This window comes from Sinocyclocheilus grahami, unplaced genomic scaffold (genome assembly GCF_001515645.1).
Source record: "Sinocyclocheilus grahami isolate Dianchi unplaced genomic scaffold, SAMN03320097.WGS_v1.1 scaffold203.1, whole genome shotgun sequence".
Taxonomy (NCBI): domain Eukaryota; kingdom Metazoa; phylum Chordata; class Actinopteri; order Cypriniformes; family Cyprinidae; genus Sinocyclocheilus; species Sinocyclocheilus grahami.
This window is the reverse complement of record NW_015505382.1, coordinates 1,823,480-1,844,615: the sequence shown is the minus strand read 5'-3', so window position 1 is coordinate 1,844,615 and position 21,136 is coordinate 1,823,480. Positions and strand designations below refer to the sequence as shown.

At 38.7% G+C, this 21,136-nt stretch overlaps 1 protein-coding gene across 1 annotated transcript in view; it reads left to right on the top strand.

Moving 5' to 3' along the window:
- Window positions 1-21,136, top strand: part of LOC107595518 (pappalysin-1-like) — a 93,705-nt gene that overhangs the window by 49,939 nt on the left and 22,630 nt on the right. The window contains exons 10-19 of the mRNA XM_016285941.1: window positions 3,347-3,543; window positions 6,738-6,845; window positions 7,403-7,538; window positions 7,635-7,848; window positions 8,616-8,784; window positions 16,610-16,793; window positions 17,007-17,214; window positions 18,337-18,529; window positions 18,921-19,068; window positions 20,095-20,210. Coding sequence (XP_016141427.1) covers window positions 3,347-3,543; window positions 6,738-6,845; window positions 7,403-7,538; window positions 7,635-7,848; window positions 8,616-8,784; window positions 16,610-16,793; window positions 17,007-17,214; window positions 18,337-18,529; window positions 18,921-19,068; window positions 20,095-20,210 — 1,673 coding nt within the window. The remainder of the gene's footprint in view (window positions 1-3,346; window positions 3,544-6,737; window positions 6,846-7,402; window positions 7,539-7,634; window positions 7,849-8,615; window positions 8,785-16,609; window positions 16,794-17,006; window positions 17,215-18,336; window positions 18,530-18,920; window positions 19,069-20,094; window positions 20,211-21,136) is intronic.

Genomic DNA, 21,136 nt, shown 5'->3' with positions numbered 1-21,136 from the left:
TTAGTGTGACAATCAGTTTCGGCTTGTTTCTCTACACTTGGTATAAACTGTGAAATTTAACTCAGCTTTCTAAAAATAATGTGGTTAATTGCAGTTCTTTCATGATTTAACAATTTATTAATTGGCAATTAATTTTTCACGTAGGGCCACGTAGGTTTGGACAGCTTTTTTCCCTTAATAAATGAAATTATCATTTAAAAACTGCATTTTGTATTTACTTGCATTATCTTTGTGTAATATTTAAATTTGTTTGATGATCTGAAACATTAAAGTGTGACAAACATGCAAAAAAATAAGAAATCAGGAAGGGGGCCAACACTTTTTCACACCACTGTATATTAAAAATTGTCTTTGATCTTTCAAGCTGTTTAATGCCACTCAGCGAGTGTTGCATTGCTTCAGTCCTAAAGAACTTAAATAAAAATCGCCCATCCATAAAAAAAAAGTGTCTCACACAGCTCCGGGGGGTGAACAAAGGCCTTCTGTAGTGAATCGATGCGTTTTTGTAAGAAAAATATCCATATTCAAAACGTAATAATCACTTTAATGTAGCTTGCGCAAGCAGTTGTACACAGAAGCAGTTCCGGGAGCATGACATATGAGGTCAGCGCTGCGCATGCGCCAGTGAGTCTCGTGAAAACCAACGTTTGTTAACAGGATCAAAGGAAGCAAAGTTTCCTTACTTTAGCAAAGGAAAACCAGTCTCCTCTTGGCTTATATCAAAATCCTCTGACATTCTTTACAAATCCTCGTTTTGTACTTCTAATTCTTAACCGTTGTTTTGTTGTGATCTGTCCGCTGCAAAAAACAAAGCCACAGCAGAACAGTTGTGCATTTCTGAGCAACATACAGTGGTGTTTTATATTTGGTTCCTAAAAGAATCTGCATTTTTGAACAAATCAGATGAGCCAATGACTCATTCATAATGACACTTGCTCTGTTCCTGAAGGAATCAGTGGTTTGAACCCACCAACTAAATTAATGACTCAATGACTCTCTCGTTAAGACAGTGACTGCATCTGAAAACACATACTCTATTAGAATATGAAATTACTTATCGACCATTACAAAAGTACATTCAGTATGGTATAAATGTGTGCAATATGGATGTAATCTGGACATACTAAATTTGTCATGTTCTCATTGTCATGTGACCTATCTGTGTCAAATTCATCACTTCACTGCCATTCACAGCTCCTCCTCAGTGGCCTCATAGTAACCTGTCCATTGGATGTGCTCTTCAGAATCTCACCAGAAATTACTATAACTATTTTAATAAATTTAATAAACTATTACAATTATATAGTTGTCAAGTATGCATTTTTTAATGCAGCCGCTGATTTGTTACAAGCTATTGGCGGTTTTAATTTCACATTTAAAGAAATCGATCCATTTTCGTGAAATTTTGGAAAACACACTCAAAAAATCTCTGAAAATATCAAGATATAATGTCTTTTGCCAATATACACTCTTAAAAATAAAGGTGCTTCACGATTCCATAGAAGAACATTTTTGTCTAAATGGTTCCATAAAGAACCTTTAACATCTGAAGAACCTTTCTGTTTCACAAAAGGTTCTTTGTGGCGAAAGAAGGTTCTTCAGATTACAAAAAGGTAAGAAAGAGATGGTTCTTTAAAGAACCTTTGACTGAATGGTTCTTTGTGGAACCAAAAATGGTTCTTCTATGGCATCGCTTGAAGAACCTTTTGAAGCACCTTTATTTTTAAGAGTGTAGAACATCCTTAGTCCCTGTTCATTTATTCATTGTAAGTGCACGGAAAAGAGCAACCAGTGCAGTGTTCAAAAATTTATTTTGTGCATTTCACTGAGAAATATAAACTTTTGGCAGAACTATTTAAATATTCCTTTAAATAATAGTCACAGACATTTGGCACATTCTACTTATGCTACATTAGTGTGTGGAAAGTTGGAGCTTACTGTCACTTTCAACAACGTCTCAATTTTCGGTCGGTTACTCTGTCCAAAACAGCATAACACTTGACAGAAATAAAATGTATTATCTCAGCTTAGTGTTTTTTGTGCAACTTACATTTATGTTGAACGAACCCCAAGACAAACCTCTGATCAAGCAGAAGGGCAAAGATCTACGGTTACGTCAACCCTGCGCTTCTTGATATTTTCCAGCACTCTGTTTTGAATGTGTCACGCGAACCGTACACGGTAACACAGTATTAATAAAACACTTCCTGAGCTTTTTTAGCACAGGACGGGATGTGACAAGGTGCAGCATGGATCCTGCTGCCCTTTATACATAGTAGCTTCCTCTGAATGATGTACTGCGGCTGCTGTGCGCCTGAGGATGCCTATAACTTTACATAGTCTGTCCTTGTTAATATTGTTTTGTAGCTTGCCAGGGAAAGAGTGTTTGATTTGATAAGTGCACATCTTGCAAACTTGTTTCCTGACTGCTGTTTGCAATGATTGACACCTCGTTTCTGTTGATTACCAGGATGGCTGGACTGAACAGGTGACAGAACGTTGCAATTCAAAGCGTGTTCCCTTAGTGTCAGCTATACGCGTTCAGATTTTGCTGACACCTCAGGGCCTGGGCAAAAACAGGAACGGGACATATCAGGGCACAAAACAAAGAACAAACAACACAAATCGACATTTTAAAAGGCTAGACCTCTTATTAAGTCCTTCATCTGATAATGGTAGTGGGATTTTAATTGACGTCGTCAATTTGCTAGAAAGGCGTCTGGGCTGCTGATACATGAAGTACATTCATAAAAGATAATCAATCTGTCATCATGAATGTTGATTTATGACTAGCCAGTAAAAAAAGGGCCACGTATTAACACTGAAGTAATGACAAGTAAAACAAAGAGTGCTCTAAACGACATTACTGTATGACAAAGTAAACAGAATGTTCTGTACTCAGCTAAATTAAATATCAGCTTTTTTTCTAATACTAATAAGTAAAATGTCTGACTCCTGTTTTATTTTTATATTATTCCTATTGCTTAAGTGTAATTTATTTTGCTTTCATTCATATTAGCTTTAAGTTTTTCTCTTTTTTCATGTCAAAATAAACAATAAGTCTGTACAGTAGAAAAAGCATTACGCCTATGGAGAGTCCCCAGAAGGATTATAGATAATTGCTTTAAGGTTGATAGGTAGAGTGTTTTAGGTGGTCTGCCATTGTTTCACTACTGAAATCGTCCGCCACCTGAAATTGTCCGAGAACCGCTGAAATAAAGTTAAGGACATGAATAACTGCTACCAGCTCAAACAGTCTGCTGATCTCAGCACTTTAAATGGGCTTTTGGTGCAGTGGTTCAGTACTGCTCTCATACCAGTTCATCTCTAACTCTCTCCTCTGAAGATGAGCCCAGCTTATGTTACTTCTACGATGGTGATGGTGTGTGTGAGGACTTTGAGCGGGAGGTGAGCATAAGGGACTGTGGTCTCTATACTCCGAGCGGCTTCCTGGATCAGTGGGCCACTGCGGTGGAGGTGTCCAATGAGGAGAAGATACACTGTCCAGCGGAGGTGGCTGTTGGATATCCTGCAGTGACAAAGGTGAGCACTTTTACAAGCATACCAGCACATCTGCACATACGTTGTGTAGGATGTGTTGAAGCCCCCATGAAAAGTTCATGACATCATGTAAGTGTTATTTTAGTATTATTTTTATACTATTATCATTTTTGTTGGTTTTATTTGAGTTTAATATTTAGTAATTTTCTTAGGTTTTTTTTATCAGTTTTTTATATTTAAGGTTAATTTATATTTATTTCAGGTTTAGTCATTTTTGTGCTTCAACTTTTTTTTTGTTAGTTACCGAGGCAACATTTCAAATTTTGTTGGTAAAAGTGGCTCTTTTTAGAAAAATCTCAGATCTAAAATATGATGTTTATATCGACGATGAAGTCAGACTGAACTGCAGTTTTTCGCAATAAACGGCTGAGAAGCAGATTCTGTTAAGGAGAGATTTGAGACACTGCTCTAACCCTTCACACATGGAAGTAGTAAAGAATTGGCTCTTTCTGAGGGACGTCTAAAAAAGGTGTGTTGTTTTACTCCCTGGATATTTCAGCATGATACATTTGTAATTTTACAATCTTATTGGCCACTTCTCCTCCTCCTCTCCCCGCTCTCGTGATGTTTGTGGAGCGCGAGTCTCTTGCGCCCGAAATCGTGCAAGCTCCTGAATTAATCATGTCACAAAACTATTCCTATCACGCTGTGTGCAACCTAAGGATTTATGGCACTGAGAAATGGCCATTTTTCACAGTTGAGCTTGAACCTCATTGTTGCTAGAAAATGCGTATTGTGGCTCGTAATGGGAAATGGTGGCACATAGGTTACGATGACTTTGAATAGTCTTGCCAATACACCTTTGTGTGGAGTTTCTCTTTGCAAGTATTTTATATGAATGTAAATCAAGGCCTCGTTCAAGTTGGAAACAGCTAAAGTGTTTCAGTTGGTGATCAATGTTAGCAGCGTATCGGAATGACTAATTGCTTCTTCTCTTATTGTGTGGCACAGCGGCCAACAGAGTTGCAGGACAGGCTGCGTACATTAGTGTACTTGACTCAATGGAGGGAACGGTGTCACTGAGGTTACTGTGGCGTGCTGAAAGAGCGCGATAAAGCGCGCGAGAGAGAGGAATCTCATGAGACTAAGCCAGGAGTGCAGAAACGAATATCCTCTCATTCTATTTTTTCACCCCATACTCCCTTTCTAAGTATCTACTCTTTTAAGCATTACATTAGAATTCTCTAGTTTTGCGGCTAATTTTGTAATGGTTTCATTCAAATTTTATAAGGCATTTAGAGATGAAAAAGATGTTATGAATCCCCTGCTCCAGTCAGCTCTCTCCCTGCAGAGCTGTCTTCGAGTAGTGAATGAAGTGAATTGCCAGTCTCTTAGTCTAATTCATGTAATATTACATCACCTCTAGATCTGTGAACGGTAAGATGATTCCACTTCGAGAGACAAATTAATTTCCGTCCAGAAAGATTATGTACATGTGAAATGTAAGAACAACTGCTGAAATGTTTTCAATTAAAAAAAACAAAAAAAACTATTACTGGCCAAGAATGAACTGTTATACATTTTACTGCACTGCAAAAGTCATTGTTTATGAGTATACAATGTGCAATTTCCATGAAAATCACAAAAATATCTTTATTTTATCCTTTTATTTAATGTTATAGCCAATTTCCAAGTAAAAAAAAAAACTAATATCTAACTATAATACTTACATATATACTATTTTGTCATTTTAGTAACTAAAACCATAAAAACACATTCATTACTTGAAAAATAAACATTACCTGAAATACAGTAAAAAAAAAACATTTAAACTAGTAGCCAGGGTAACATTTATTTAGTTTAAATCGAAATAACTAAAAGTAAAAACTGAAATAAAATCTATATGGACATATTAATAATAATAAAACGAATAAAACTTACAAAAACACACAACATTACAAAAACTTCAATTAAAATGAAAACAGAATAATAATAACAACAAATTCAAAACATTAAAAAGCTATATCTCGATCAGTGATATTTTAGACCCACACACACATGCTAATAAGATACAAAAAATGATTTCATTGTAATAAACTCATAGTAACTCATTTTAATGAGGCAAATGAGAACTTAATTACAGAAAATATCTTATCTATAGTACTTTTACTTTTGCATTACATTTGTAGAAGTTCAAATTAATTTGAAAAACTTGAACTTTGAAGCACCCTGAAGCTCAACTTGAATTGATGTTAAATGGAGAGATAAATGTTTGAAGGGGAAATGAGGTCAGTGTAAAGGCCAGAGAGTTAGCGGCACACCTGTACTGCTGACCACGCAGAAAATACCCTCTGCATGCCACCCCAAAAATCCTGGGGACATCTATTGTGCAGGGATAGGAGACTGCTGCCCTGATCTGCTCCCGCTGCTGTTACACATACACAAACATTGAGCACATAATTAGTGCAATTCACTCTGTGAGGAAGCGTGCAGCTCTCCAGTGTCACCTAGCGTTGCAACACTGTCACCCCACAGTTGGGTTCAGGGGTGGGGTTCTCTGTCACATTATTCTACAGTGAAATGAAATACACTCGACGCAATTCACCGTGAAACAAGGGCGAAGAGTTTAGAAGACTTTGACTTGGAGTTAGCAGTTCAGTTAAAATACCACTAAGAAAGGCATTTAGATCAGCATTTATTTAAAATGGTCTATTAGAAAGAGGCTTTTACTTGAAAACTGGGTGAATTTTCCATCTAAATAGGGACTTGATGGAAATTAGGAAAAATTTAAATAAAAAATAAAGGTAAAAAAAGGTCATTTTGAGTTTTTTTTTTATGATTAAAATGTCCTAAGCTGCCCTTAAAGTCAGAAAAACAACTTTTATGATTGGTAAACTTCACTCTCACACAGAGAGTCAAATGTCTTCATGGGAGCAATTCTGTAACTCAGCGGTCGCTAGAGTTCAGGCCAGTTTTGGTCTCATTGCGGTTTGCGCTCAAGAGAGTAGTAGGTCAGTTCACCCTGTTCACCCGGATTTCACTGGCTTTAACCTGGCCACTTGTAAGGCTAATTCAATCGATTCAAATCAGTTCAATCAATTCAAATCAATTTGACACATCCTTGTTAAATAAATGTAGAGGTTTCTTTAAAAAAAAATGGCAAAGAAAAGAGCCTGTTCATGAGTTTAACTAAGGAAGAGGAAAACAGTAAATATCTCTTCTGTTTGTTTGCTCAGAGCTGTCAGTCGAAGGTGTTTGACCTGTCACATGGCGTGTCTCAGTATGCTTGGTTTCCCTGTGAGGAGTCTCAGCAGCACAGCTGGATTTCACAATATTGGTTGAAGGTAAGAGATGGCTAACCATGCTAATGTCTTTTTTTGGTTTCAGTTGAACAGATTGATGTCATGACTGATGTCATCAGGTGCATAAACATGATCATGGGACTTCACCAAGTAGTACATATTCCTGAAACAACATTCTTATAAACTAATTTAAACTGAAACAGCTTTCTTATCAATCTACAGGTTTCCAATAGTCATGGGAAACCTATGAACTTTAGAGAATTTTCAAATTTGAAATTGGATATTTCTATAGTGAATATACATTTTTCTGGTTGAATATTCTTTGTAAGCACAATTTCTATAAACTCCAGTAATCACAAATAACTGGGTGAGTCAGGGGAACCACACTGGGCAATAGGTGTAGAACCCTGGATCTCATTTCCCTCACAATTTTAGAGTAGTTAACGGTTAGGACTAAGATTGGGGTTAAAAATAAGTTTGTTGCTGTGTTTGATCAATACAAGATTTTGATCCAGTAGCACATGTCACTTGGTAAAGTCACAATTAGCAATGATAGAACCGACTGTCAGTGAGTTTGTTTGTTTTTTGTCTCCCAAAAGGCCTATTATGCCCATCCTATGGTGGCTGCCGCGGTCATTATCCACCTGGCTGCAGACGGAACAGCCGACATCGACCAGAGACAACACAACATTACTATTCAGCTGGTGGACACTAAGGAGCAAACCCACCCTCTCGGTCAGTCTCACCCCAATCTCAATAACATTTCAAACGCACCTTTTACTGATAGGTGATTTTTGTGCTGTATATTTGGCGACGGCTGGATGGTTGTAGGGGACTGGAGGCTGAGCTGCCGGAACAATCCATTGGTGATTCCTGTGAGTCATGACCTGAGCGTGGCTTTCTACCGGACAAAAGCCATTATAGTGAGCTTCAGCTCTCCTCTGGTGGCCATCTCAGGTGTTGGGCTGCGCTCCTTTCAATATTTTGACCCCATCACTATCAGCGGATGCCAGAGCAATGAAATCTATAACCCCATGGGCCAAAGGTGAGGAAATAAATTTAGCATTGCTCTCCTCATGTCAGTGTAGAGACTAAACGTTTTGCCAGTCCACTGCGCTTAGATGTGGTCTTAGATCTGTAATTATACTATTTGAATTTGTGTGTGTGTGTGTGTGTCTTGTTATGATGTCTATTGCAGTAGTGACAAGTTTTGAAGATATGTTGATGACACATTTATTTAATCCCCTATTGCACAATGTTATATAATAAATCAGTTTACTTCACTTTACAAGCACATGATGCATAAAAGATGGCAGTGAAATGATTAATAATAAAGGACTGACTTTAAACCAAAACCAATAAAATGCATTTTCTTGGTCACGCTATATCCTCACAGTCATCAGCAAAGCTTTTGTTTTTCACCCATTAAATATGATTCACAATTGTTAGTAACAAAACTTACAAACTTTAATTTAAACACATTTATAGTGAAATAAATGATTTGTTTGGTATAAGAGATTGCATACATTTGTTTTCCTGTTAAATAACAAAATCGTACAACAGCAGAAAATATATGGTTTGACTACTATAGAGTAAATTCTGATGCATGTTTTGCATTTGTATTTAGATTTTTATTATTTATTGTGTTGTTTTGTTATCATCAATAATTAAAAATCGATGATTAATCTGATTAATTTATTTCCAATGTTGCCCAGATTTGCTTTCATAATGCAAGAGTGTTAAAGTAAACTAATTGTACAGTAGAACTGATTTGACACTGTCATAATGTAAGTTCTTTCTGTAATCCCTCAGTTGCGTTCATTACTCATGTGACGCCATTGAATGTCAGAAGCCAATGGTCAGTAATGCAGAGATGAAGTGCAATAGTCCTGGATACTTCAATGGAGCTCGCTGTACTATCACCTGCAACCGAGGATATACACTGAAGATACAGCGAGATGACGATATCATTAAAACACAGGTAATACAGTTTGGTTAATTGCCTTTGAATGTGTATTTGTGGAGGCTATACTGTATGTGTGTGTGCTGTACTCTCTGTGTCTTACATTTTTTGCCAAGTATTTTGACCAGGTTTGATAGAGAAGCACACAACACAAACATACACAGGCACTCTGGCGCACACACAGCGGTTTATATTACATTAAACAATAATCATTGACTCATGCCCTGACCACATACAGAGAAAGTAGCAGTAAAGATTTATGGCTTACATAGGGTTTGCTAACCAAACTGTGAGACGGTAAGTGAATGGTCACAATTGCTGGCGCTCAGGCCAGTGGACATTCTGTTATTGGCTTGATGTTGTTTTTATGTCTTTCTCTCTGCCTGGAACTGCTGGAATGGTCCATGTTGCTCAAATAAAAGAGAAGCTGTAGATTTTTCATAAACATTACTCTCACTCTCACCCTCCCTTCTGACTGGAAGAATTTTTGTTGTTGTTGTTGTTGTTATTGTAATAGGCTAGAAAACAGTTTGACTGAACAGTAACCTCAAAAGTCATCTGTGAGTGATGGAAAGGAAGTTTCCTTCCAGAAATCACTGTCTGGCTAACACGCACATGCCCCTTTTTCCCCTCAGCATATGGCTGCATCCTTTTGTGATTTAACATCAGTGGTGTTTGTCTTGCTTTTGGAAATTTCCAAACAAACTTGATCCTTTTGTACAGTTCTTTGTAATGATTCATTTAAAAATAATTTACATATGTATTTTGTTATTAGAAATACTGTAGTAGTACTAATAAATGCAAGGTTGGCCATTTTTTAGCGGCTTATTACAATTTTAAATATCGGTTTTCCATTTTAATGTGTTCATTTATTACTATAATGGCAAGGGTGAATTTTCAGCAACATTACTCCAGTCTTCACTGTCGCTTGATCCATCAGAAATCATTCTAATTTGCTAATTTGGGGCTCAAGAAACATTATTATATTTGAATCAATGTTGAAAACAGTTGTGCTGCTTAATATTTTTGTGGAACTACTTTTTTGTTAGGACATCACAAATTGTGATTCAGTGACTTATGGACAGTCCCTTGAATGTATTCAGTTTGAGTTCAGCCATTGACTCGTGTGTAATTAGGGTGAGTATATGTAAAGTATTGAGATAAATGTCGAAAAGCGACTCACTTTACTTGTATTCAGCTTTCAGGTTCAGATTCAGGTATAGAGTTTGTCAGACCTGATGCAGCTGAACAGTTCACTAGTTAAATGTTTTTGTCCTTTAATGTCATAAAAGTATCAAAAAGTCCATTCCCAAGGCTCTGTCTGGTATCTGTGTCTGCATGTGTACGTGTTCATGAAGGTCTGCTTGTTTCTTGCGTGTGTGTGCCATGCACATCTGTTAATTGCACTTGCATTTTCTGGTTCACCACTGCTTGAACGTGTGAAGAAAGTGTCAGAGTGTAGTCGGTCAGGATGCAATTTGTTTGAGTCTATTTGACTTCAAAACAGTAGCGCACCATGCTCAGCCGCCACCGCACTCCCCGAGGACTCAGTTTAAGGCACAGCCACGGATCAGCGGCACTGCAGATCTGCCGGCCCAGTACACCCTCGCTAAGCAACAAGCAGTGATTACTGCAACCCATTGACCCCGGTCCCCCACACAAAAGGCCAGTGGTAGCAATGGCAATCCTTTATCCCACTCCACCTGGCCAAGTGTTTTGCGCTGTACTAACTCCACAAGCCCTCGGCCATCCTTCACCCCACCCATTCACAAAGAACGTTTTGGGCCATTTGCAGCTCTGGTCTTTCAAAAACAACTCTGTTCAGTTTTCCAGTGCTTGTTCTCTTGTGATATTGACAGAAGGAGAACAAGGGGAAGAAAGAAAAGGGAAAATGCAAACGTAAAAACAGAAAAGACGAGAAAGTGCTGTGTGTTCTTTGTGAGCACTTGGGCTCTACTGTATGTTGGGTGGGTTTCTGCCAGCAGCCGCAGTCGACTGAGAAGCTTGGCCTGTGAGTTATTACGCATTTGGAAGGAAAGGCAGCAGACAGTTTTTCTCTGCTTTTGGGAGGGCTCGGCTTATTTAACAGCGGTGCACATTGGGGTCCGGGGTTGGGGGCTTCGAGGGCCATTGGGGAGATGTCTGGTCCGGTTATGTAAGGTAAGAGGGGAGAGTTTTCATAAAGATGGCCACGACTGTTACCCAAACTGTAACTGTAGTAGTGCTACATTTATAGCACAGCAATGTAAAATTGAAATCAATATACTGATTTCTGAAACAACATTACCCTCCTTTTACCATCACTTATCTGTTTAAAATGCACCCACAGTTACTCATTGTGCAGTGTTTAAACCTCATGGCTTTTGTGATATTGTTTAGTATTTGATGTAATCTTTAAAACAGTCCCATTCAATGCAACGTTATTTTAGTATTATGTATAATTAGAATATTTATCAATATTTTAAATTAGCTTGTATTTTTATATTTGCAGTTTTCACGTTAATTTGAATTTTGTGCTTTTGTCAGTTTTATTATTGTTTTATTCTTTAAATGTATCTATTTAACTTTATTTTTATTTCAGTTTTAGTAGTTTTAGTAATTAAACATATTTTATTTCGGTTAGTTGCCAAAACAATATTTCAGATTTTCAGTAATTTATTTATGTTTCAGTTATTTTTTCATCTAATATTGATATTTTATTCTGAATGCAGCTTCCAAAAGACAAAAAATAGTCAAATAATATTTTCTATATTTGATACAATCACACCAGCATGATTCAGCGCATCATATTATCAGCTGCTAAATTCAAATCTGCGTTCGCTGGCTGGCGCTGAGCAAGATACAGACGCATTTTTTACAGCGCTGCATTATAACCAATCACACACGATTCTTTTGAGCTTATGAATGCAATGGCCAATCAGAGGTGTTCTGATTAGTCATCGCTAAAATGCGGTGTATTGTTCACTCAACACCCCCCCCCCCCCCCTCCTCACATGCCCCCTCAAAAATGAGAGTGCATGATGCCCCTGTACAGTAGATTAAATAATATCAAAACGTGCATGTGATTGTAAATGGGCATTTGTTTAGAAATGATATTATGACAGCTCCAGAGTTTACCCTACAAAAATGTTACCATTTAGTCTAAAGGTTAAAAAGAAATTGGCCTGATGGATTTCCAAGTCTCGCTTGCGTGTGAGCAGGAGAGCTGATGATGGCAGTGCGAGGGATCCCTCGTACCTTTACAGAGCGAAAGTGCTGATCCCAGCACAGTCATTACAGTTTATCAGCCATCTCCAGGGAGCTCATAATGTGTGTTCCTAAAGGCTTTAGTCAGAGACAAATTAGCCATTTCATCATTAACCTGTTACCGTAACATCATTGAGAGGGTGCCAATACAGTCCTATTGAAAAAAACAACATTAGGAGCTGTTACAGACAGAGATAAATGTGTGTTTATAAGGTTGCGGGCCAAGCCAAGCATCGAGGGTTATAATCTCGCAACCCATCATGAACGGAGGACAGTTTTGGGAGCAGATAACTACAGCAACAAGCACCACTACAGTGTCATGTCTTTGTGTCCGCAGCTTCCTGGCTGCCGGCCGCTTGTTTTTGCCAAGGTGTTATTGAAAGCAGAGCATGTCCTGAAATCACTGTTAGGCAAACAACATTTCAACAGAGCAGAGGGAAGCAGAGAGTTCGAGGTTTGCTTTACCCCCTGTTTTTCCTCTTCTTGTTTTTTTTTTCTAGCGCTTATGCGTGTTTGTGTGTGTGCGTACGTGTGTCAAGCGTGTTTGCTTACGTGTTACTATGTATTCGTGCGTGTGTGAGTGTGCGGAGAGAGAAACACAGGATGGTGCTGGGGTGTAGAAGAAAAGCCAACCGAGGCATCTGTGTTGAATTAGGCACAGTAGTCAGTGGTAGTTAAATACTCAGTGGAGGAGGAATCAGCAGCTGTAAAGTTTTAAAAGAAGGAAACTCCGCACGCAGACACCCCTCTTCCCCCCTCCGCAACTTGCCACCCCCGATGTGACGGCAGTCCCCTTCCCCTATGTTCAACAGAAGGAACGACCCGTCATGATATAACTTCCAAGCAGGAGCGGCGTGTGTTTATGTTTTCGTTTGAGCCTGCGACACGGATTACGCACCATACAGGTGGGCATTTAAACAGCCCCCTGCATGTGTGTGTTTCTTCTGTTCAACCACAACAGTTTATGTTTTCTTTTTCGTCCCACACAGCCCATGTGACTGTGGTCATTTCTTTTACTGCTCCTGTAATGTAGCCAGTGCCGGCTAATAAACCTCGTGTCTAAGCTGCCATTGAGCTTTGAAATGGCTTTGAGAGAGCCAGAGATGTCTGGGCAGGGAAAGTTAGATGACACTTTTATGTACTTCTGTAGCCTCTCACAAGTTTTATAAAGAAGCCAGGTATGTGGACTAGCACGCTCTTTGGCATTGTTATGACACAGACGGCGGTCTCTCTGACCCTAGGGGGAGATGTTGAGTAGATTGTGACTACCGTTCTGTTTGGGATTTTATTGAGCCAGTGATATGAGGTCTTTTATTACATTGCTGCCCTAACATGAAGTCAAATGAGACTTTTTCATAAACAGTTAAGTTGCTTTTCATTTTGTTTAGTTTACTTTTAGCTTTTGCTTTACCTAATTTAGTTTTATCCTTTTTGTCTTTTGTCTTGTGCTCAGTTTAGCTTTGCTTTGTTGTTGTTGTTCTGTCACGGTGCGTGCGGGGAGATGAAGCGAGGACTCAATCGCTGGAGAAATGGTACTTTATTTTGGTAAAAAATGAAACAAAAACAAACTCAAACCACCCCGAGGGGGAAAAACAGACAGGCAGAGCTAAAGCTGCACACATGCAGACACGAAACACACACAATGAGAAATGACGGATCAGCACAGGACGGCAGACACAAGGAGAATAAATAGGAACCAAACGAGGAGGCTAACGAGGGAGACACAGGTGGAGCAACTAAAACAATAACGAGGTAACAAGATGGGAGGGGCCAGACAATAGACAGGAGAGAGCACATGGCAACAGACAAACACAACACAAGCCATGTGCTCCCAGAACACAGTCATCTGGTGGCCCTCCTGGGCACACCGGCTGAAGACTGTGACACATAATTACTGATTATAATGACTTATACTGTCTTTTTACGCGTTGCATCGCGCTGCGTAAACATAAAGCCATGTCTGCATTTGTGATCGGAGAAATGACAAACAACAAGCAATAACGAGGTAACAAGATGGGAGGGGCCAGACAATAGACAGGAGAGAGCACATGGCAACAGACAAACACAACACAAGCCATGTGCTCCCAGAACACAGTCATCTGGTGGCCCTCCTGGGCACACCGGCTGAAGACTGTGACATGTTGTTGTTTTTGTTCTGTTCTGTTTTGTATGAGTTCTGCTTCATTTTGTTTTGTTTTGCTTAGTTTTTTACTTTTAGCTTCTGCTTCATTTATTTTTGTTTGCTATTTTTGTCATATTGTTTTATGGTCAGTTTAGCTTTTGCTTTGCTTTTTTGTCTGTTTTTATTTTTGTCTTTAATTGTGCTTCATTTTATTGTTTTGTTATTTTTGTTTGTTTTTCTTTATTCAGTTTTAGCTTTTGCTTCACTTAGTTTATTTTTTTTGCCTAATTTATTTTGCTTAGTTTGTTTTAACGTAGTTTGGTTTTTGTCTGTTATTTTTGTTTTTACATTTTTGCTCTGTTTTCATTTTGTTTTGCTTAGTTTAACTTTTGGCTCTGCTTAGTTTTTGTTTGCTTTTCTTTGTTTGTTTAGCTTTGCTTAGTTTATTGTTGTGCTTACTGTGGTCTTATGTATTTTGCTTTTTTTCTCATTGTTTATATATATATATTCACCTCAAATATTCAAGGCTCACACTTCCATGGTGAGCTGTTTTCAATAAGAGCTTCAGCGCAAGAAAAGGAAGAGGGAAAGAAGGGGGCAAAAAGTGTTTTGTAACTGTGTCTGGATTGCATTTCAAATGCTTCCCGCTGCTTTGCTCAGTTTTAGGTGCTGGTACATTTCCTGAGAGGGTACAGAACATTAGATAAGCTTACCACATTCCAGCCCATTTAAATCTGTAATTTCAAATAAAGCAAAAAGAGACGAGAGAAAGAAAAAAAGATGGCCTGGGTCACAGTAAAGCAGCAACAAAAAAGCTGTTCGTACATCTTGATGTTTTGTTTTGTGGATGCACATTAAAGCACATTTGCCACAATAATCTGTGCCTTGCCAGCAAAAACTTTTGGCTTTACAAATATTGTTTCAATAAACATAGCTAACGTCTTTTTTTTTCTTCTTTTTTTTTTTGGAACCAACCAGCTTTCATCACTTGTCATAAACAAAAGGAGAAATCTGTGGAGAAGTGCATGTTTTACTCTGTGCTTCATTAAAACAGTCTGGACTCTAAGCCCACCTATGGCCCGTGTCCAAGCCACTGGGTATGGTTTATGTTAAACATCACTTTTTACTTAATGCTTAATACCACACACAAAAATTACAACAGTTTCATAACCCATACCATGTTAGATCACAATCATTTGTTTGGCTAAGAAAAGTCTTAAATTTGCTGTCGTGCAATAAAAGCCCAAACTTTCTACATGGTTCACACATTTGAAGATACATTAAGGAACTAGTAGAAGAATGCAGTGTTGTGCTGCTGGTGACAAATTCATGACGGTTATTCCTGCTTTGTACACAGTACAGTTTGATTCGTTGGTTGTTTGCAGGCACAGTAAGGGATTTGTGTTAATAAAAGCAGGGATTTATGTATTGAGTTGATAAGAGGTCATTAAATGCCCCTGCATATTACTCAAGAGACAAGGACAACTAAATAGTCCAAATAAACTATAGGCCAGCTAGTCTTCATTGTTGGACTGGATTTTGACAGAGTGAGGAGAGAGAGAGAAAGAGAGAGTAAGGACTCTCACTTTTTTACTACTTTTTTACTATGTTCTCATGCACCTTTTGAAATATGCAGTGCCTTCCTTGGTTAGAGGAAGGACTCATACTTTCTATGACCGGGATCGTTCTCATGCTGGAATAAATGAATTTGTCCTTTTTGTAATAAATCAAGCAAAATTACCTATGGATGTTCAACAGGAGCGGGAAATACTGCCATTACTGTCAACATTGCCTTAAAAACACCAGCTAGTTCGTTATAAATGTTAGTGTTCAGCACCAAGGTTATTGTAATTTACCGTAAGTGTATGAACAATCATGAATTCGTGACAATTTGTAACTTTACTCTCATGTGAAAATGAGGATCTGCTTCGTCAGTCTCATTTTCACGGAACTGGGCTTGGTGCACTTGGACTCGTTCAGGGTTTTCCAACAGAAAATCAGTTTCAAATCACTAATGAAACACAAGTCACGTTATGTCATGGCAGTGATTCGACAGAAAGTTTCATTGTTTTGTTCTTATGGGGGGTCGGGCATGTGTGTGGTTTGTGGCTCTGCTATTACCACAGATGTCTTTGGAGACATCACACAGGTCAGACTTGACTTGTAAAACAGCAGAAATGACCTCTGACTCACTCTGCCTTCAGTTCTGACAGCTTTATATGCTGTACCCAAGCCCTTTATTATCACCCACTCAGACTGTTAGCTTCCCACTGTTTCCTTTCACCAAGAGATACATAAATACATTTCATTTCATTTAGTTGTATTTTTTGTCTATATAGTGTTATTGAAACAGTGTATTATTTGATATGGTCTGGTCGGACGGATTGTTGCGGTTGCAGTGAATTGATCTAGAGAAAACAAAATGTTCTTTTCCCATGTTTTGAACTATTGCCTTTGTTTTTTCCTTCGCAACAGTCTGAATCCACGGTGATCCTCACCTGTGCGGATGGGAAATGGAACAAGCAGGTGACCTGTGAACCTGTGGACTGCGGGCGGCCTGACAAGTACCACGTGCACCCGGCTATCTTTGAGTTCTCTGAAGGAACCACCTACGGCAAGAAGTGCACTTTTCAGTGCCGGGAGCCGGCTCAGTTAGTGGGTGGGTAGACCCTGACACATCCTAAAACTAAAGGCCCTTGGGATTGAGAGGTCAGCGCTGTAAAATGCCAAATGTAGTATTGACCCCAACTACAAAAAACAATGCACACTGAGAAAACAGTCCCGTGTTTTACATCAAATTGAAGTAGGTTCACTTTAGATCTGAAGTCAGCTTGTCCTGTTTCTTTGTCCTCTTCTTTGTCTGTCTCCGCAGGAAGTAATAACGTGCTGACGTGTATGGAGGATGGCATGTGGTCCTTCCCCGAGGCTCTGTGTGAGCTGCGCTGTCCGGTCCCTCCTCCTGTACCCAACGCTGTCCTGCAGACCAAACGCTGCAATGCCACAGGCCTCAAAGTTGGGTCTTTCTGCAAGTACAAGTGCAAGCCTGGCTACCATGTGCCCCACATAAACAAGCCCAAGAGGTGAGACACCACTAAACGGACCTAAATGCATAATTATGACTTACATTACTTAACTTTAATGAGTCCCGTATTCGAACTGTATCGTCCTCTTGTTTACTGCATTGCAGATTTAGTTAATGATGTTTTGGCAATTGAATACTCAGGGCTGTATCAGTTGTTTGAAAGCTTGGATAATTTCGTAGACATTATTTACCCTGTTGGTTAATTACTCACGTAGCCACGCGTAGCCAGACATTTGACTATAGTCATAAATCTGATCCACTTTAAATGTCAAATTTAGATTATTCTGGCCAAAAACAACCCATTTATACAGGAAGCGACTTTGTTACCAACATGTAAAGAAACCATCTACAGTTAGTTTGGTTTTTATATGTCATTTAACTCAAAGTGAACGGAAATGGGACTTTGATCAGAATTTCTGTGCGTTTAAATGTAATTAATACCAAATATGTCATGTAATTCCGAAAAGTGCAATATACAGTCTTTTCATATTCTACTTGGGATATTTACTTGGCCTGTGACCTATGTATGACAAGCGGTTTGGAAGAAGGATGAATGGATATCCATTTGGTGTTAATTTGACTCACCCTGACTCCCAGAAGTTGTGGAAAGGCAGCCAACCAGATTAGAGCTTGTCATTTTGGACAGTGCTTGCCAGTTTTGAGTGCAGTATTCATCAGATGGTCCATGAACTTACAATGGATGGTCCATGAACCTTTCATTCTGAGAACAGTCAATTATTAAACGCTGTTTTAAGGCTGGAATACACTACACAACTTTTAAAATCTGGATTAAAAAACACTAAGTATCATACACTAAACGACTGAAGATCACGAATACCAGACGTTGAAGTAATTCCAAATACAACAATCTCACAAACACACTGGATGGAATCATAGACTGAAGTATAAAAATCTGGCCCCATCATACATTAAATCATTTTCTGTGAAATCTATCAAATCCGACTACCCAAAATCTGCAGACTGTGATTCTTTCATCCTGGAAATCAGTGCAAAAAGCTGGGCAAAACTGGTGCAGTGTACTCCAGCCTTCCAGGTATTCAAATACTACGATTCTGCTCGATCTTCTATATCTCTCATTGTCTTAATGAACGTGTTGCAGGGCAGTGCCTGTGATGTACCACAGGCGTGCGTTTAAGCGGCAGTGTACGGAGGATGGAACCTGGCAGTCGGGTGAGTGTGTGGCAGTCACATGTGAGCCGCCTCCTCCCATTTTCCACGGTACCTACAAGTGCACAAATGGCTTTCAGTTCAACAGCGACTGCTGGATCGACTGCAACAGGGCTAACCACACGGTGAGACAGCTCAGCCGCTGCAAGCAGGTCTGTCGTGTTCTTCTCTCTCCTCTCCTTGTTTTCTTTTTTCCACCATCAACATCTCAGTCACCTCCCATTACTGTCTACAGCGCTTTCCATTCATCATGCGCACCCTATCACTCACTTTTAAGCATCACGATTGCTCTGCGTCAGCAGCTTGACTGGTAGACTGATCTTGCATTTTACATGTGCTTTGTTTCATTTGTCAGTTACACAGCTTCTAATGCATAATATGGACAGCTTGACCATAAGGTCATGCCCATTCTTGGCCTCCACCCTTACATTCAACCACATAAATTTTTTTGCCAAGTGGTGATGGTTAGTGAGCTTCCTTTATGATGATTAATAGAAATGTTGGCCTTTTCTCCAGGGTCCTTCCACCAACGTGATCCGCTGCAGAAAGGACGGGAACTGGACCGGTTCTTTCCGTCTTTGCCCCAACCTGACAGGCCAGTGTTCCCTTCCACAAAATCTCAGCCCAACTATCCATCTCAACTGCAAGGACGGACACGGCATAGGTCTCTGCCTATCTGCTTTTCACTTCTTAGGCCCAAAGCACACTGCACACACAAGTATGCACTGCATTCTCAACATTGCCACAAGGGCCGGTGCAACTACAACAACATGTTTTTAATTCGATTTCAAATTCTCTCTTAATCAGAGATTTTTTGAGTCCAAAGCATCTGTCACATTGTATTGAAGAGCTGATTTTTGGTAATAACTCAATTGTGACTAAATATATAGTTAATGTGTCTTGTTTTTGTGGGGCAGTATAGTAGCTATTAAAACAACTATCTCACTTGGTTTTATCTGTCAGGTTAATTACAGTCTTGGTGAAGCAGTTTGTAGAGAATCTGTGCAAGTTATTTAAACTGTCCTCATGTTTGTAGCTACACTATCATTTAAAAATTTAGGGTTAGTATGTTTTCTTTTTTTTAATAAAAGGGATGCATTAAATTGATCAAGAATGAAATTAAATACATTTATAATGTTGCAAAATATTTCTTTTTCAAATGAATGCTGTTTTGTAATCAAAGAATCCTGAAAAAAGGTCATTGTTTTCACATAAATATTAATCAGCACAAGTGTTTTCAACATTCATAAGAAATGTTTCTTGAGCACCAAATCAGCATATTAGAATGATTTCTGAAGGATCCTGTGACACTGAAGACTGGAGTAATGTTATTTTAAACTGCGATAATCACAATAATTTCACAATATTATGGTTTTTACTGTATTTTTGATTTTAAAACATTAGTTTACCTGAATCATGTTAATTTAATGAATTAACTTAATTTCCTTTCCACACTTAAAACTTGTTAAGCATGTTTTATGCCTTACAGTGTAAACTTCTTTATGTTTGATTAATGTGCTTTGAATACATGTATTAATGAATACAATTTTGTATTCAAGTCATTTATTTTAGTTTTAAAATTAAAAATGCTTATTCATTCTTAATGATCATAAAGGTAAATTTTATTTGCCCTGAAGCAGATATCAATGTACCATTGTCATAAATAACACCTGTCTGTGATGCCCAACAGGAAAGGAGTGTGAGGTGGCGTGTAGAGATGCTAGCAGCAGTGTGGTCCTCCTGCCCAGCAACACGAGCGTTGCAGCTGTGATGAAAGACCACTGGTGGAACCCACCCAAAGTTAAGGTGAGAGCCCAAACATGGGAAGATTTGGGTGGGCTCACTTTACTATCATAAATGGTTTGTCTTCTTAGTTTGATCTCATATTCTAAACTTTTCCATATTTTTGATGAATATTACACTGGATTTGTTTAGTAAATGTTTGAGACCTGTTCATAGTACAAGCTGAACCTTCAAACATTGAGTACCTATATTTAACACCATGCAGTGCTTTTTAACACATGATTATGACATAACATCTCAGAAATAATCTTCTGTGTAATAATTCAGCAAAAGGTTGTAACCTAAGCACTAAAAGTAGTCCAAATAAACACCCAAAATAAGATGTAAACACACCAGAGAAGTCGGCAGTTGTTACTTAACGATTAATGATCAGATTGATCATTAACAACAAAAATGGGAATGATACATTTTTGCTCTTGGCTGTTATAATGTCCAGTGTTTCATTATGTTTACCTGACTGAAATACACTGGACCACACACACACACAGTCATTCACATTGATGACATTTGCCCTTTCCCCTGTGCCTTAGAAAGCAGGGTTAACTTACCATCACATAAAACCCCAAACTCTCCGTTTATTAACCCAAACGTTTCTTAGTCATGGTTATTGGTTCCAAAAATGCATGTGGGGGTAATTTTTTTTTTAACTCTTACCTTTTACCAGGTTTTGGATATGCAGGTTGAGGTTATCCTTTTCCTTATCCCTAAACTTATCCGGGTATGTCACATAACCTGCTTTCTGGAATACCCCAGAGGAGCATGACTAGAGGAAATTGAAAGAAACACAAGATGGAGGTTCTGCTCCAAAGCAAATAATTGTCAGACCCACAAACAAGCATTTCATCTGTACGATAACAGCATGACGATGTGGCTGCATTAATGTTTGGACATCACCAATACTCGAGCACTTCCCCTCAAGAAGCTTTTGT